Consider the following 16,997-nt stretch of genomic DNA (forward strand, 5'->3'; position numbering starts at 1 on the left):
TTTCGCCTCTCATACCTCGCCTAAACGGTTAAAAGCTTCAACTGTTAAATGGTTAAGCGGGCCTTTTAGCCCCTGTCTCAAGGGCCACGAGTTTAAGCGTTTAAGCGTACCAGACGCCACTCGGTTCTCGCCACTAACAGTCGCCCCCGCAAAACTCCGTGATTCGACCTGGGGAATCACGGGGAAATAGCTTCAAGGTTAGTCACTTGAAACGTTTCCTTGGTTCCTAGACAACCCCTTCTTTGATCATGTTGCGAAGGATATAAATCTCGTCGATTCCACTTCATGCCTGGGGCTCAGGACACTGTTCATCAATCATCCCATCAGTACCGCAAACATACCGACGTCTGAGCTACTGCATTCTACACTATGATCAACTTTCATGTCTGGAGGCATGTGCCTGGCAAGGCGTTGTTGTTTCTTATTAACCTTGTCGCTTCAACAGCCTTGATCTTTGAAGGTGAGATAGCCACAATTATTGTTAAGATGAACCAACTGACATAACATAGGGTTTAACCAAGGTGTGCTGGGGACTGTGAGCGAGACCGCTGGCTTCATCGATATGGCTGGCATTGGCTCCAATGGAGTTGTAACCAACTCAACCAAACAAGGTGGTCTTGCAGCAGCTTACTACTTTGGAGGCATGTGGGGTTGTTTTATAGGTGGTTAGTCGATTAGACATACCTTGAAGAATCCGGGATCATACTAATCACGGTTATAGGATGGGTCGGGGACAAGATTGGCCGCAAACGCGGTGTCTTCGTCGGCACGCTCTGCGGCATCCTCGGTGCTGCTCTCATGGCGGGCAGTATTAACTCCAACATGTTCCTCTGCGCTCGAATTATCGCTGGTCTAGGGATTGGCTTTCTTAATGCCATCGTACCTCCTTGGGTCAGCGAACTGTCCGAAGCCCATGATCGTGGCTCTAGCTTCTCTCTGGTGTTTGTTTCCAACTATCTAGGCATCGCCATCGCATACTGGCTCAACTTTGGTCTTCGCAACACCAACACGGAGTTCCGTTGGCGCTTTCCGCTCGCCTGGATGGCCATTCCTCTTATCATTGTGGACATTGCTCTCCCATTCCTGCCCGAGTCTCCTAGGTGTGTTTCTGTCATAACTGAACATTGAAGGACTTGTATGCTGACAAGACTAGATGGCTCATTGCAAACGGGAGAAGAGAAGAGGCTGTCGATATCCTCTGCAAACTTCGAGGCGACCTGACTCAAGACACACCCAAAATAGTTACCGAGCTTGCGCAAATCGACTCAATTGTCGAAGCCACCCATAACCGTCGCAACGACCTCCTCAACATAGCACTCGGCGGTCGATATTCTGGCAACCTCCATCTTGGAAGGCGAGCAGTCATGGGCTTTGCACTTCAGTGGATCCAGCAATGGACCGGCATATTGGCTATTGCTGCTTGGGCCGGCACCCTGTTCAACCTGGCTGGTTTTGATACAAGCAAATCTATCTGGTTGGCTGGACTTGCCAACACTTTTGGCATTCCGGGAACTGTAGCGGCGTCTTTTGTGATCGATCGAATTGGTCGCATCAGATCCTTGATGGTTTCTTTCGTCACTCAAGGTATCGCCCTGTTCCTTGTTGCTGCCTTTATCAAGACCTCCCAAGACGTGGCTGCTACAGATTCTGAGAAGTCTCAACAGCTTGGTACCGCCGCGGCATCATTTGTCTTCGTCTATATCTGGTAAGGCACATTGTGAAAATTGTAGTTATTTCTGCTAACTTGATTCAGGTTCTTCACCATGTTCAACATCATTCCATGCTGGATCTATGGAACCGAAATCTGGCCCCAGGAGATTCGCGCCAAAGGTTACAGCTTCACAATCTTCGGTTGGGCATGTGGCTGTGGCATGACTCAATTCGTCATTCCCATCATGCTTCAGAGGCTCGGCTGGGCTACCTACGTTTTTTTCGGGGCCATGAATGTCGTTGCTATGCCTCTTGTCTGGTTCTTCTTCCCCGAAGTATCTAAAAAGTCCCTCGAGGAGATTAACCTCTTGTTCACGAGCAACAGTCTCCTCGTGTCTAAGAACATGGAGGAATATGAGAGGCGCTTGGCTGAAGCAGGCGAAGACGTCGCAGTAGCCTCGAGACAGTTGCTTGATGAGGTCGATGGATATGTTCAGCAGGTTCATGGCACTCAGAAGGATTTGGAGAACTGCGGAAATGGTACGATTGAGCAGCAAGATGTTATCGATGGTTAGCTTGTTGAAATGCGAGATTGCACCTCGTAGCTGAAAGCTCTTTAACACTAAAATATCAATTCAAGTTGAAGTTCCACGTCAAGTCTCCAAGAAGCTCTCCATTTTCTGGAAAAGTCCAGTCCAATGCACCATCTGGGATGATCTCCTGATAGCTTTGGGCTACATGGCTGTCCAGTACCGATTCTTCCATCATGCCTTCAGATGCTGTCAGGGCCGCGGCTGATGGGGCAATCGGTCGCTGTCTAGTCATGTACTCATCAATTCGAGAAACTTGTGATCGGAGCTTCTCGCTCGCACTGGTGCTGTGGTGAATGACCTCCAGGTTCTCTAACAGCTGCGCCATTGAGAGCATTACTCCCCGTACACGAGTATAGTCGACCTCGCTGAGCGGCTCTTCCAACACATTACCTAAAATTGTTCCAATACCTCCAAGATGGTGCAGGAGCGGGGTGCTGATAGAAAGCAGATAAGCAATCGGTATAGAGACAAATGCTTCGACGACTTCGTTGGCGATCTGGCAACGCTCTTCGATACTGCTTCCGTTAGCAGCGAAGAGGACAATACGCAGTAACTGAAATGTGGCAGTGATATTCGCGGCCTGGAACCCGAAACGATCTTTCTTGACGTTACAGACCATTTGGGGTGTTTCTTTGAAGCAATCCGGCAAGTTGAGGTACATTTGAAAGACGCTCTCGCGAACTGATGCTTTGGCAGCAGTAAAGTCCTCCTCAAACATCCCTACCAAGAACGAATTTGTGGTTTGTCGCCTTCGGTAACCTCGGAGCCGCGTCAAGGCATGTTCGAGGACGCGATACAAGTCTGTGATGAAATTCCACCCTGATAACCAGCAGTCCGCTCGTCCTGCAAAAGACTGACTGTCGTTTCCAGGTGTTGGATCTTGTGCTGTTATTCCGTTATCATCGATCATGTCATCGTCAACTTCTGTTGGATAGGCTACGTAAGATTGGCACTCGCTACATCGAATGATGCCACCCCAAACCACTGCCGTGTAGATGTCGAGTGTATACATAGACCAAAACTAAAAAGCACTGTTAGCTTACTTGTCGCAGGAACGATGATTTGGCATGTCGGACCAGTCTTCTCCTCTCCTCTCGTTCCACGACGTCAATATTGCGTGGCCAATTGGCCTCATTATGTAATCCATCCATCGCCACCAGAGTGTGATACGAGCCAAGATGGTGATGCATGTCGCGCGTCTTTCCATTTTGAATAGCTGCGATGGCAAGAATTGCATGCGCTCGAAGGATGTGTATGTTTGACTCTGTCGCGAGATCCAGGAGCTGTTTCTTGGCCTCATCGTAGAACAATTCTGGTTGTATCTTATATAGTGGCTCGAGGTCCCATTTGGGGTTCGTTACTGACCCGTCTCGTATGCGACCACTGACCAGGGCACAAAGAGCCATCGTGACAGAAAAGATGGATCTCTCGCTTGTGTACTCGGCTCGAGAGACTCGTCTAACGAACGTTGGCTGGTGAAAGAACGGGAATATTGGGTAAACAACCTCGAAATAGATCTCAATTAGGTCCATGATGCTGGCTTGGCTGGCAATATGTGGTGCCTTCCATTGATTGTCGTGAACAGAGACGGCTCGCGGCCTGGGTACGCATGTCACATCATGGGATGGATGGCTACTTTCTTGGGCCGGTCCAGCATTCGCAGCTTTCAGAGGCGGACGCGCAGCGTCTTCTGAGTAGTTCTCATGGTCTGTTGATTCATCCCGAGGCTTTGTCCCGCGTCGTCGAGGTGTCCGATGATAGGTGCATTCTTGTGCAAAGTCTTTGCAGTTTTGACATCCCTGGTTGTCGCTTGACGGCCGGCATCTAATGCTGCGTTGATGGCAGTAGTCGCACGCTTGTGTAATGCGCCTACGCTTAGTATTTGACTTCTTGGGGGCTTTATTGCCATTTGCCATGGTGCTCTATCAATTCATATACAGAGGCAAAATAATCTGTTCTTGGTAGCTAGAACCTTGAGGCAAAGTCAGGTTAACTAAAATAATAAGGTCATGTGATAGAAAGTGCTAAGCTTATTTTAGTATAATGTATAGAATAAGCGAGCGAGACAGTATACTTGTGACGGTTGGGTCTAACTGTGTTAAACTAAGCCGTGCTGGGTTTATTGTTGGCAGATTGCGTAGGGCATATACTAAGCGTTATTAAAGTATTATATCTCTTAATAGTAAATTTAATATATATTAGGCTTAATTAATATAAAGAAGTTATATTAATAGCTAGTAAGCTAGAATCTATAAAAGTATTAATAAATATATTTTATATATTTATAATTACTTATTATAATAAGTTAGTACTTATATATAAGTTATAAGTTTAATTATAAGTTTTATTAAGTAGCTTATAATAAAAATAAGGAGAAAGTATAAGTTATTAATTAATTAGGGGAAATTTATAAGTTTTATATAATATAACTATAAGGATTATAATATAATATCTCCCCTCTATTAGGTTTTATTCCTAAGACCTATATAACTCTTATTTTAACTATCTTTCTTTTAATAAGTTTAACTTAAACTTATAATTATCCTTTTAATATTATATTAATAAGATATTAAAGTTAAAAGCTACTTATAATTAAAAAGCATAAGTAATTTTAATTAAAAATACTAGTTTTCTTATTATACCTTATAGTTATTATAAACCTTAAAACTTAAAGTATTAGGCTAAGAAGGGTTATAAGTATTATATATAATATACTTATTATAGTTATAAGTATAATAATAAGGATATTATTATTCTTAAAGGTTTATAAATTTTTCTTAATATATAATTTTTATTATTAACTTATTATAGCTAATTATTTTATTATTAAGAAGCATTAATTAAAGTATAAAGAGAAGTTAGCTAAGATTAAATTAATAAACTTATAATAGTAAGTAAATAAATAATTAAGTTATTTAATATATCTTTATTATTAAAAGAGGTAGCTATAAGAGTATAATAAAGAGATACTTTATTATAATATTAAAACTATAGATAATTTAAAAGTAGTAGATAATATTAAGTTATTTATTACTATTAAGGCTTAATTAGCAGGCGCTTTTAATATTATTAATTAAGGTAAGATTTTTTTTATTAGCATTACTAGTAAAAATTCTTTAAGAGTTATTAGGTATTAGTAAGATATTTTAGAGGTTTTTATATATTTTTGTTTTTTAAGTAATTTTTTTATTTAATTAGGTATATTCTTTATTTATTAATTATATTTATTTTCCTAATTACTTTTACTTTATAGGCTTTTAGTCCTATAATTTATTATAATTTATTGCCTATTTTAACTTATATTATATTTACTACTAATTTAAGTAATAAGATATAAAAAATTAAATAAAGCCTAACCTTTAATAATAAGTCTAGTTTATAGTTATTTTCTAAAATTTTCTATAATACCTTATAAGATCTAATAAATTCATAATCTAATTTATAAGTTAGTTAATCTATTTTAATGTTTTTTATAGCTAGGTAAACTATATCTCCTTTTAAAAAGGTTAGTCCCTTTAACTATTTTAAGTTATAGTAGTTTTTTATATATTTTTTAATAAATTTAAGTTTTATTTTTATTTATTTATATAGGTTTTTAAGGTTATTACTCTTAAGTATAGCAGTTAGGTTAACTAATTTTTCTTATTATATATTATAATATATATTTAATATAAATCTAAAGTTAGTATAAGCTAGTATAAGCTTTATGCTTTTATTATATATAGTATTATAGGCAAGTTAGGCTATTAGTAGTTTCTTAACTTAATTATTTTATTTATAATTAATATAATACTATAAGTATTACTTAAGTATTTAATTTATTTATTTAGTTTATTTATTACCTTGTAGTTAAAATATTATTATAAATTAGTAATTTAGTCTAAGTTATACTATAAGTAATTACTAAAAAGTTACTATAAATATAAGTCCTTTATCTAAAAGGATTTCTATAAGTAACCTATATATATTAATAATATATTAATAAAAAACATAAGAAAGTTCTTTTGTATTTATTACTTCCCTATAGGGTAGATAATAAGAAAATTTTATAAGTTAGTTAATTATAACTATAATATTATTATAAAAGATTTTAGTTAAAGGTTTTTCTAATAAGGGTAACTTTATAATAAAGTCTATTATAATTAAGTCTTAAGGTTATTATATTACTAAAAGTAGTTATAATTATCTATAAGGTTTATATCTTTAAGCTTTTATTCTTAGGTAGAAATTATATTATTAGATAACCTTTTTTACTATTTCCTTTATTCCCTTTATATTATATTTTCTTTATATTCTTTTTAATGTTTTTATAATGCCTTAATAGCTATATAAGGGATATTTATATATATCTTATATTAATTCTTCTTTAAGCTTGTTTAGGATAAATAGTATATATAGTACTCTTTTCCTATTACTAAAGGTTATTTCTTATAGGTTATAAGGTTCTCTAGCCTTAGCTTCTTTTATTTATTTTTTAAGTTTCTTACTTTTTTATATTTAAGTAATAGTTTTAATTAATTTATATTTCTTATAATTAGCTATTAGATTTTAAATATAGCTTTTTAAGTTTATATTATTATAGATTTTATTTATAATATTTTATATTTTAATATAGTTTTTATTATATAGTATTTAGTTATAGTAATAGTTAAAGAATTCTATTATATACTTACTAGGAATCTCGATTTTTTATTAAAGTAAGTTATATTTCTTTATTAATTATAATATAATCCTTTAAGCTAATTAATAAAGTCTTATTTTCTATTTTAGTATAATAATACTTAGTATTTTAGTAAGGGTTTTAGCTTCTTAGCTACTCTTATAATTATCTTTACTAATTAAGTAAACTAGTATTCTCTTTCTAAATTAAACTTTAAAAGTTATTTCTTAGTTTTAATAGTTCTTATATTAAGGTTAGGTTATTTACTAATAGTATTTATATATTTATTATCTATACCTTTATAATATATAATTATAAAGTTAAATTTATATAAGTATTTAATATATTATAATTATTATTAATTTAACTTTTATATTATTATAAAGTAGGCTATATTCTTATAATTAGTAAATATATTTACTAGGTATTTACTTTTTTTAAAATAATACCTAAATTCCTTAAAGTAATTAATAATAATTAGGAATTTTTTATTATAAATAAGATAGTTAAGTTCTACTCTATATATCTTATAAAAGTAAAAAGTAATAAGATATAGTATATTATTATTATCTTATTATCCTATCTATCTTCTTAAAGTAAAGTTAGAGGTATTAGTTTTAAGTTTAACTTACTAGTCTAGGTTAAATATTACTAAGATAGGTTTATTAATAATAGCTTCCTTAAGCTATTTAAAAGCCTTTTATACTTAGTTACTTTATTAAAATTATTTATCTTTTTAATAATTTTAATAAGGGAGATAGTAATTTTATTAAAGCCTTTAATAAATTATTAATAATAGTTTATAAATTTTAAGAAAGATTATATTTCCTTTATTAATATAAAGGTCTTTTATTTAGTAATTATATTAATTTTTTATTTATTTATTTTAATTTTATTATATAAGATTTTATATCCTAGGTAGGTTACCTAAAATTAATAAAAATAGCTTTTATTAATTTAATAAGTATATTAGTATCTTATAATACTTTTAAAACCTTATAAATATATTCTTTATATTTTTCTTTTATATTAAAGAAAATAAAGATATTATCTAGGTAGTATATTATAAAGATATTAAGGTATTCTTAAAGTATATTTATAATTATATATTAAAATACTATAAGTATATTAGTTAATCTAAAAGGCATAATTAAATATTTAAATAATTTATATTTTATTCTAAAGGCTATTTTCTATTTATTACCTTCTTTAATTTAAATAAGGTTATAAGTAGATTTAAGATTAAGAGCTATAAATACTTTTTTACTAAATAGGCAGTCCTTAAGTTTAGTAATAAAGGGTAAGGGTATTTAGTCCTTTTTTATAATTTTATTAAGTTATTTATAATTTATTATAAGTTATAGTTTATTTATATTAGGTTTTAATATAAATATAACTAAATATCTAGCTAAGGATTTTAATAGTTAAATATATCCTTTTTATAATATATTATTTATTTACTTTTTAAATATATTAAGCTTATCTTTAAATAGGTTATAAATAAGGAAGAATTTTAGATTCTTTTTATCTTTTAATATAATTTTAATATTATAGTTTATATATTAAGGTAACTTAGTATCTAGTTCCTCTTAAAATAATTTCTTATAAATATAATACTTTAATAATATATTTCTAAGCTAATTATTAAATTCCTTTAAGGCAATTTATTTTATTTATTTAATATCTTAATCTAATTATCTAAATTACCTTTAAGGATTATTATTATTCTTTTAATATGTTTTCTTTTGCCTTTTTTATATATATATTATATTCCTTTAGAATAGGTAAATATTCTTTATGCCAGACTTTACTATCCTCTTTAGTTAAAGTTTAAGATTCTTATTATTATTTCCTAAATTATTTAATTATTATCTAAAGGATAATTTTATAATTTATTAGCCAGTTCTTTAATTAATATAGGATTATAGCATTATAGCTATATATATTTAATATTAAGTTAAAACTATTTATTAAAATAATATTAAAGTTAATTCTTAGTTTTTTCTATTTATAAAGACCTTAAAGTAATTAATCTCTTAATAATTTTTCTATTTTTATATTTATAATTAGTTCCTTTTATTATAATAATATAATTTTTTTTTTTTTTATATTTTTATAATATTTAAAGCTTATTACTATATTAAGGGAAATAATATTATATTTACTTTATTATTATAATATATTAAGCTACTTGCCTTTAATTTATATTTTAGTTATAAGTAGTTTTTTAATTTTATTTTATTATTATTTATAAAGCTTTTTTTAAGAGTTTGGCTCTTCTGCTCTTTACTTATCTATTACTCTTTTATAAATAATATAAACTTTTCTTATTATTAAGTAGTTTATATTATATTTACTATAAATAATTTAGTTATCTAGGTATTTATTATATTAATAATTACTAGGTATTTTCTATAAGCTATTTTCTTATTTTATAATTTAAGGTAATATCTTTTTCTTCTTAATTAATAAGGGGTCTTCCTTTCTCTCTTTTTACTATTATAAGTAATATTAAAGTTATTTTTTTTAAACTATTTAAAAATACTTTTAAGGATTTTTTTTAAAAAGTTCTTCTTTTTATTAATTATATCTTAATAAACTTTAATAATACCTTTATTAATACTATCTTCTTTTAATTAACTTTATATTATACTATTATCTTTATTATATAATATATTTAGAGTTTTAATATATATTAAGGTCTTTATATATTTCTATATAAGCTTCTAGCCTAGCTATATAAAATCCTTTATATCTCTATATAACTTAATATCTTATTATATTAATAATTAAGTATAATTTCTATTCTTAATATTCTTAACTTAAACTAAAAAGTAATTATTTATTACCTTATCTTATTAATATTATAAATAGTAATATTATATATATAATACTTATAATATTTACTTATATTTAAGTAATATAAATACCTTTATAATTCCTCTTTTAGTTAAATATATTCTTTTAGGGTTATAAAATCTTTTATTACTTTCTTTATATAGGCTTAAATATAAATATTATTATCTTATTTTATAATTACTTTTTCTTTAGTAAGTTTTATATATTTTTAGTATTTATTATTTTAAAAATAGTTTTTAATTTTATTATATTAAGGTATAATTTTAATATTTTAAACTATTTATTCCTTTTAATAATTAATTTTCTTAGTATTAAGTTCTCTTTATATTTTAATTACTTTAATATAGCCTAGGTCTTTATAATATTTATTAAATTACTTTAAGGTAGTTTTAATAAGAATATTATTTACTATTAAGTAAGGGTTATATATAATTATTTTATTTAAATCTTAAGAAATACTTTTAATTTCTTAAAGGTTTATATTAATACTTAGTTAATACCTTAATTAAGTTCTTTAATACTTAGTTTATTATTTAGGTTAGGGTTAACTTTTTTTCCTTTTTTAACTATTATTATAACTTTATTATATTTATTATTTTTTTTTTTTATATAAGTATTAGTTTTTATTATTTAATTTTAGTTTTAAATTTTCTTTTTATTAAATACTTTACTTACTTTTATAACCCTTTTATTACTTATTTTATTTTCTTTAGTATTTAAGGTTTTTTATATTTTTAATATATTTAAGTCTTTTTATTTAAGGGTTTCTTCTTTAATTTCTCTTTTTCTTATTAATATTAATATTTTATATCTTAAGCTAGATTATTCTTTTAGTATTAAGTTATAGTAATATTTTTTAAAAATCTTATCTTTATTAAAGAATAAGTTATATACTCTTAATAGTCCTAAAATTATAGTAAAATTAATACTAAATATATTATATCTATCTTTTTTAATTATATTAACTATTCTAATTACTATTTAAGGTTTATTATTCTTTTTATAATATTAATATATTTCTTTCCTTTAAGTATTAGTTTATATTTTTAATTAGTTTTAATAGGGTTTTTATATTCTAGGTCTTTATATCCTTTCTTATTATAGTTTTAATAAATAAGTTTAAATTTATCTTATTTAACTATTTTAATTTCTATTAATCCTACTTTAGTATTATAAAATATATTATTATTGCATTTTTATCCTTACTTAGTATTATAATAAGGTTTAATATTTTATTATTTATTATAATAAGAGTTTTAAATTCTTTAAGTAAATTACTAGTTATTAATTTTACCTACTTAATTAATATAATCTACTAGGGTTTTAAGTTTAGTTTCTTTATATAATTTATCTTATACTAGTTCTTTAAGTATATTAAAGAAAAATAATATAAATATATCTTAATCTTAAGATAGTTTAAATATTAATTAAAAGAACTTTACTTTAAGCTTAAATATAAACTAAGTTTATTTAAGTATTTTAATTTTCCTTTTAGCTTATCCTTTCTTATTAATAGTTTTAAATATTTATTATAAGGCTTTTTTAAAAGCTAGGTAATTAGTATATAATATATAGGTTTAGGGTTTAAAGACTTTTAAGTCTCCTTTAGTAATTTAATCTTTAAGAAATAGCTAGAACTATTATATAATAGTGCCCTTAAGGTATCCTAATATATACCTAGTTTTATTTACTTCCTCTATAAACTAAGTTAGATAGTAGGATATAAAGGCTTAATACTAAGTAAGGAATATAAAGAGTTTATTTAGAGTTTTATTAAATATCTTAGGTAAGTTAGGCTTAAGGATTTCTTTAGTATTTTTATTATAAATAATAGTATTAATAAGGTTATATATTTCTTAAAGTCTATTTTAGTTATTATTAGCCTATTAGGCTTAAAGGTTTATTACTTTAATAAGTATTTAGTAAAGCTTTATTATTTTAATAATTATATTAATAATTTACTATTAAAGCTAAATAATATTAAAGTTATTATTACTTTTAGATAAGTTATTATTATTTTCTCTTATATCTTAGTTAATAAGTAAATTATTATTAACTAAAGTTAAGGTAATATTAGCAGTAATATTCTACTAAATAGAAGTAACTAATATAGCTATTATATTTATATTACTTAGTATTTATATAATATAATTTAAATACAAGCTATTAATATATAATAGTTAGGTTTAATTATATTAAACTAAGCTATATTAGGTTTATTATTAATAGATTATATAAAGTATATATTAATTATTATTAAAGTATTATATTTCTTAATAATAAATTTAATATATATTAAGTATAATTAATATAAAGAAGTTATATTAATAGCTAATAAGCTAGAATTTATAAAAGTATTAATAAATATATTTTATATACTTAAGGTTATAGTAAGGACTATTAGTAAAATAAGATTAGTCCTTTATAAACTAATAATATTTATATATTAGTCTAGATAAACTATTAAAGTAAAGTTATTAGTCTCTATCTTATTAATAGACTAAACTACTTAGAAGGTTAGTCTAGTATTAGAAGAACGTCTTCTGTTCTTTATTAGAGGAAAATAATAGGGTTCACGTGACGTAACCGCTAGGGTCGTAACATATGAGCTCCTGCTCCCCACTATGACACCATAGCTAAGAGATGAAATACAGCGCCTTAATAAGTATAACTTACTTACTTAGGAGCTTGATATTATTAGCCTATTTATATGCAAGCTAGATAAGTATAATGCTTTTATAATATAACTGCCTATTATTATTAACTGCTCTTTATTTTCTTAGTAGCTTAGAGATAAATAATAATAGATATATCCTTATCTCTCTTAAATAGCTATTAATATCCTCTTAATACTAGCTATATCTGCCAAGCTAGAGCACATCTTCTCTAAGGCATAATATATAATTTTATAAGACTAGTGCTAATTAGGTAGTTATATAATTAAAAGAGGCAAATGCATAAAGAGTTAGATTAAAAGCAAGATAATATAAGGTTATCTAGTAAAGTTACTTAAAGCAGAAGGTATTAAGGATAATAATATAGAGGGGTTAAATAATTTAGCTGGCTAGCAGAGCTCTAACCTAGATTTGGTTTAGTTAATAATATAAATGATGTTATTTCTTAGTTTCTATATATATAGATTAAGTTCTATATAGGTTGCATTCCATATTCCATAAGGCGCCGTACGGAGTATGGATAGAAAGCCTAATGCTAGCAATATCGGATCATCAAGGCACAGGTTATTTAATTAGATGACATCAATTGCAGGTCAATCGCCGGCCCATTAGTATGAGGTGTTGATTATGTCAGTCGCTTACCATGATAATATACGATATTCCAATCTTGTGACGATTGCAGTCCGTCTCGGTTGGGGGTTAGTCGTACTCAATAGCCGATCGAAGTTCAGGCGATTTCGTTAATAATATCGCTTCGGTGGAAGACAAACAGTACGCGGGAAGGCAAGGTCCTAGCTCATTTTAGATGTCTGTCTGGGCTGGCGTATTTCCAGATCAAATTTTCACACGGGTACATGAAATGGATCAGGTTAAGCATACTGAAATACCATAATAATCTATATATTAACGACAGTCATATCGCATTTGATGAGCATTAATTATTTATGTACTTGCGGTGTAACTGCCTCAAAACAGATTGACCGAGGGCAGTGTTGGTACTGATCTCAACTTTCATGCCGACTGCTCATGACAATATCCTTCTGTCCGAAGTTTTCTGATGCAACGGGTCCCCTCTTCTACTGTAGGATAACTTAGAGAAGCTCAGGCCGTATAGGGCAGGCGAGATATGCTTCTGCGTGTTACCAGGGAGATACACGGTTATGCTCGGTCTTTGGATAAGGTCACTTGGAACTCGCTTGCTATCTGTCCATCACACGCGGTATGCATAATGCTAAGAACCCGTCTATGCCTCTGGGGGACGCCTAAGTCGGCAAGATTGATCACCTTGAAGCAGAAGGAGTAGCCATATTTTGTTAAGTCGGCAAGGAAGTTGTGGAAGTATGACGCGTGGCCCTTACGGGTGATGCCGAACGTCTGCTCAACAGTGATAATCCTAGGTCTCAGCATAGTGATCAGCCCGCCTAATCCATAGAGTGCAGAGATGTTGGCATTGTCTTGTACCGAATCGCGAGTGTGGGCAGGGGGGTGAGTAGTGGAGGACGTCAACCATCATCCCATCCGGGCTCTGGCTAGATACGAACTCACCCATTGGCATCTGGAACAGTGCAGTCTGGGGATGGTTAGCCTTATAGGTATCCCAGACGTCAAGGGCATACGGGACGTCAAAGCCTGCCCTAGATGCACCACATGAGACGCCCCCAGCCCCTGAGCAGCAGTCAAAGACTGTACACTTCCGCCAGTGGTCCTGCGTCGCGTCGTCGGCAGCCTCCCCTCCACGCAGCTCGGATCCAGTCGCTGGGCACCCTCGAACAGGCAGGGACTTCATCCTCGACGAGGCGGCGGAGCACCGTCTCATCCGGCTTCCTGGAACCTTTCGGGTAACTGACCTCTAGCACCTAGCGACAGGTCAGGTCCCTGGGGTAGTGGATATGTTCTTCTGGGTTGATTCGGTCAAGGCCGGTGTGGGTTGCGTTGGTCATGGTGAGCATGTGCACCTGCTTGGCTATAGATAGGCCGGTGATAGTGAAATCCTGTAACTTGCCTTCTGAGTCCTGTTTGACAAGCATGTAGACCTCACCGGCCACTAGATCGAGCATAGCCAGGTCAGAGTAAGCAGCCAGGAAGGGTGTGCCGTAGATCTCAACATTGTTAATAGTCTCGCATCGGGACAGAGCCCTGACAAGGATGAACTCGGCGAAGCAGTTGGCCACGTGGAAGGGTTCGACTTGGAGGAACGAGCCTGCCTGGATGATATTATCATTCTGCAACCTGGTTGTCGGGAGACAGCGCTTACCACAGTTAGGGGCTAGGTGTTCACCGGCGCCGGGGGTCATGGTGAGGTCGACATGGTCATTGACTATACAGCATCCAGCTGTACCTTCCTCGGCAGTGAGGTCGAAGATCTCTGGGCTGACCTGTCTCTCAGACAGGAAGGCCAAATCCTCCTCGGAATGGCAGGTGTTGTAGGGGGGATTTGGTAATATGGGAGTGTTGACCGCAAGGGTGAGAGATGCTAGGGAGGTGGTGAGGCCAAGCTGTTTCCAAGGTGATGTTAAGGCCTTACTACAGAGGGGAATAGACAGGCCCACAAAAGACAATAGTGTGCTGTAGGCAGAGGAATAGATGGTGTAGAATTTAGTGTTTCTGGCATAAGGTGTCTGAATTTCGGCAGCTACCAGCTGTCTGGTTGTCTCGGGGTGAACCTGCGCAGAGTCAAGTCAGCGAGGGGACCAGGTCACAGCAGTACAGCAAGAGGCCGAAATCGGGGCGCAGAATTGGGTGAAGATCAGGGCAAGACGTACATCAAAATAAAGCTCTCAATTCTATGACTATTGGAAAAGTAACATCGCAATATGTGAGGCAAAAATGCAGTCGCAAGATCGTAGTTAAATCTGCTCAAGGTCAAGTCAGCAGGAGGCCGAAATCGAGGCGCAGAAATCGGTGGAGATCAGGGCAAAACATACATCAAAATGAAGCTCTTGATTGCGCGATTGTGAGAAATGTAATATCGCAATATGAGGCCAAAAGACAGTCGCAAGATCCGAGCGTAGGTGTCGAAGGTTGGTAGGATTTGGTGAGGTAGGTTGTGAAGTCGAAAAGGAATTACTGAATGCATCGGTAAAGATGTCGAAGAGGCATCATTGAGCGCGCCTCTGAAGATCTGGAAGCCGATCAGGCTCATTGCGGTCGACGCTCATGATGGGGAATGGGGAAGTCGAAGAGGCTCGTTGAACGCGTCGCTAGAGGTGCGGGGCTGAAGGGGCATCACAGAACGCGTCGCTGGAATTGCAGATTTAAAAGAGGCATCACTAAATGGTACAGGGGAATATCATTCAACATTTTTACCTGTTAAATCCCGGCTGAAGTGCATAGAGGTGGTATTTATTACCATCAGCCTAGATAAACTCCATGTTAGCTATCATCTAGAACCCGCCTAGCAGCCGCCAAGAAAGATAACATACTCAATGGAATTTCCTGTACTCTTCCCCCAAGGGGGAATCATCTGGGCTCAGCGCAGCAAGGTAATCCTTAACACTGTCGGGGGCTTCATATTCCGCAAAAAAAAGGTCCAGCCAGTGAGTCTCATCATATTTGGACCAGCCCTTGTGAATTTCAACAAGTCGGCAAATGATATCAGTCCACTCCTTATACTAAGGAAGCGTATTTTCACGTCTCTTCCTGACAATAAGACGGTGGAGCACGGGGTCGATAAATGCGTCGACATACTGGGAGAGAGCATGATGTTCGACGATGTGTTTATACGGCTCATCCAAGACCGAAATGGCAACCTCCTAGGCCATCATTTCCTCAGCAAGCACGTCGGCGATCGCCACGCGTAGGCGCGACCGTGCGGCACGTCAAGGCATCGTGTTGCGAAATCTAAGGGGATGTCAATATTAGCATCTGGTCTATTATTGCCAGGTTAATAGATAAAACATCTGTAACTAGGCAGGTATATAACGAAAGACATACTGTTGATGTTCGAGGCGCGCTTGTGCGTGGTTGTGGTGTGAAGAGAGAAGAGAAGAGAAGAGGAAGCGGGGGATTGAGGAGGACGAGATTGGGGCAGAAGAAAGCGTTTAGGCGGAATGGCTTAGGATAGTCAGGTCAGGATAGTCAAATAATAAGGATTAATATGCTAAGCAAGGGTTAAGAGATATTATCTCTGGATTAAGATCTAAATAACACTTAGTCTTTATATTAAGTAAAGATCTACTAATATATATTCTTAGGTAGGCTATTCTTATAATTCTAACTAAGATTTATCCTCTTTAGTTTTACTTTAGATATAATACTAAATCTCCATTAAGCTTAATTAAGTTATAAATATAATTATAATAAGGTTCTTATTATAATATGCCTAATAAGGGACTTATAGTAGTATTTCCTATTCTAATCTTAGTCTAGAGATAATATCTCGTAACCCTTACTTAGTATATTAATCCCTATTATTTAACTATCCTAACCTGACTATCCTGAGCCATTCCGGGGGCAAGGGTGTTTCCTCTGCTTAGAGAGCTATAACTAAGGATAGTATGCTATTCTTATACTATGCCAAAGACCAACAAAGGCCAGCTATATTATTAGATATATTAAGAA

General features: G+C 32.3%; 4 protein-coding genes across 4 annotated transcripts; 1 reads left to right on the top strand and 3 right to left on the bottom strand.

Moving 5' to 3' along the window:
• Window positions 1–179: 179 nt before the first annotated feature.
• Window positions 180–2,225, top strand: BKA55DRAFT_680555 (general substrate transporter; the record flags this gene model as incomplete). The annotated part of the gene is made up of 5 exons (XM_046198219.1): window positions 180–460; window positions 510–665; window positions 722–1,100; window positions 1,154–1,705; window positions 1,754–2,225. The coding sequence occupies exons 1-5, from the start codon at window positions 370–372 to the stop codon at window positions 2,223–2,225; spliced, it is 1,650 nt and encodes a 549-aa protein (XP_046042870.1). The 5' UTR covers window positions 180–369.
• A 55-nt stretch (window positions 2,226–2,280) lies between these two features.
• Window positions 2,281–4,159, bottom strand: BKA55DRAFT_696620 (fungal-specific transcription factor domain-containing protein; the record flags this gene model as incomplete). Its single annotated transcript, XM_046200282.1, has 2 exons — window positions 2,281–3,264; window positions 3,320–4,159. 2 exons carry the CDS (start codon window positions 4,157–4,159, stop codon window positions 2,281–2,283), a joined length of 1,824 nt encoding a protein of 607 aa, XP_046042871.1.
• Window positions 4,160–13,595: 9,436 nt separating this feature from the next.
• BKA55DRAFT_526318 (uncharacterized protein) lies at window positions 13,596–13,919 on the bottom strand (the record flags this gene model as incomplete). Its single annotated transcript, XM_046188825.1, has 1 exon — window positions 13,596–13,919. A coding segment is annotated over one exon (324 nt), but the record flags the coding sequence as incomplete, so codon positions are not given.
• Window positions 13,920–14,293: 374 nt separating this feature from the next.
• Window positions 14,294–15,579, bottom strand: BKA55DRAFT_696622 (uncharacterized protein; the record flags this gene model as incomplete). The annotated part of the gene is made up of 2 exons (XM_046200283.1): window positions 14,294–15,100; window positions 15,505–15,579. The coding sequence occupies 2 exons, from the start codon at window positions 15,577–15,579 to the stop codon at window positions 14,294–14,296; spliced, it is 882 nt and encodes a 293-aa protein (XP_046042873.1).
• Window positions 15,580–16,997: the final 1,418 nt, after the last annotated feature.

The sequence above is a fragment of the Fusarium redolens genome (genome assembly GCF_020744475.1).
Source record: "Fusarium redolens strain MPI-CAGE-AT-0023 chromosome Unknown BKA55scaffold_23, whole genome shotgun sequence".
Taxonomy (NCBI): Eukaryota; Fungi; Ascomycota; class Sordariomycetes; order Hypocreales; family Nectriaceae; genus Fusarium; species Fusarium redolens.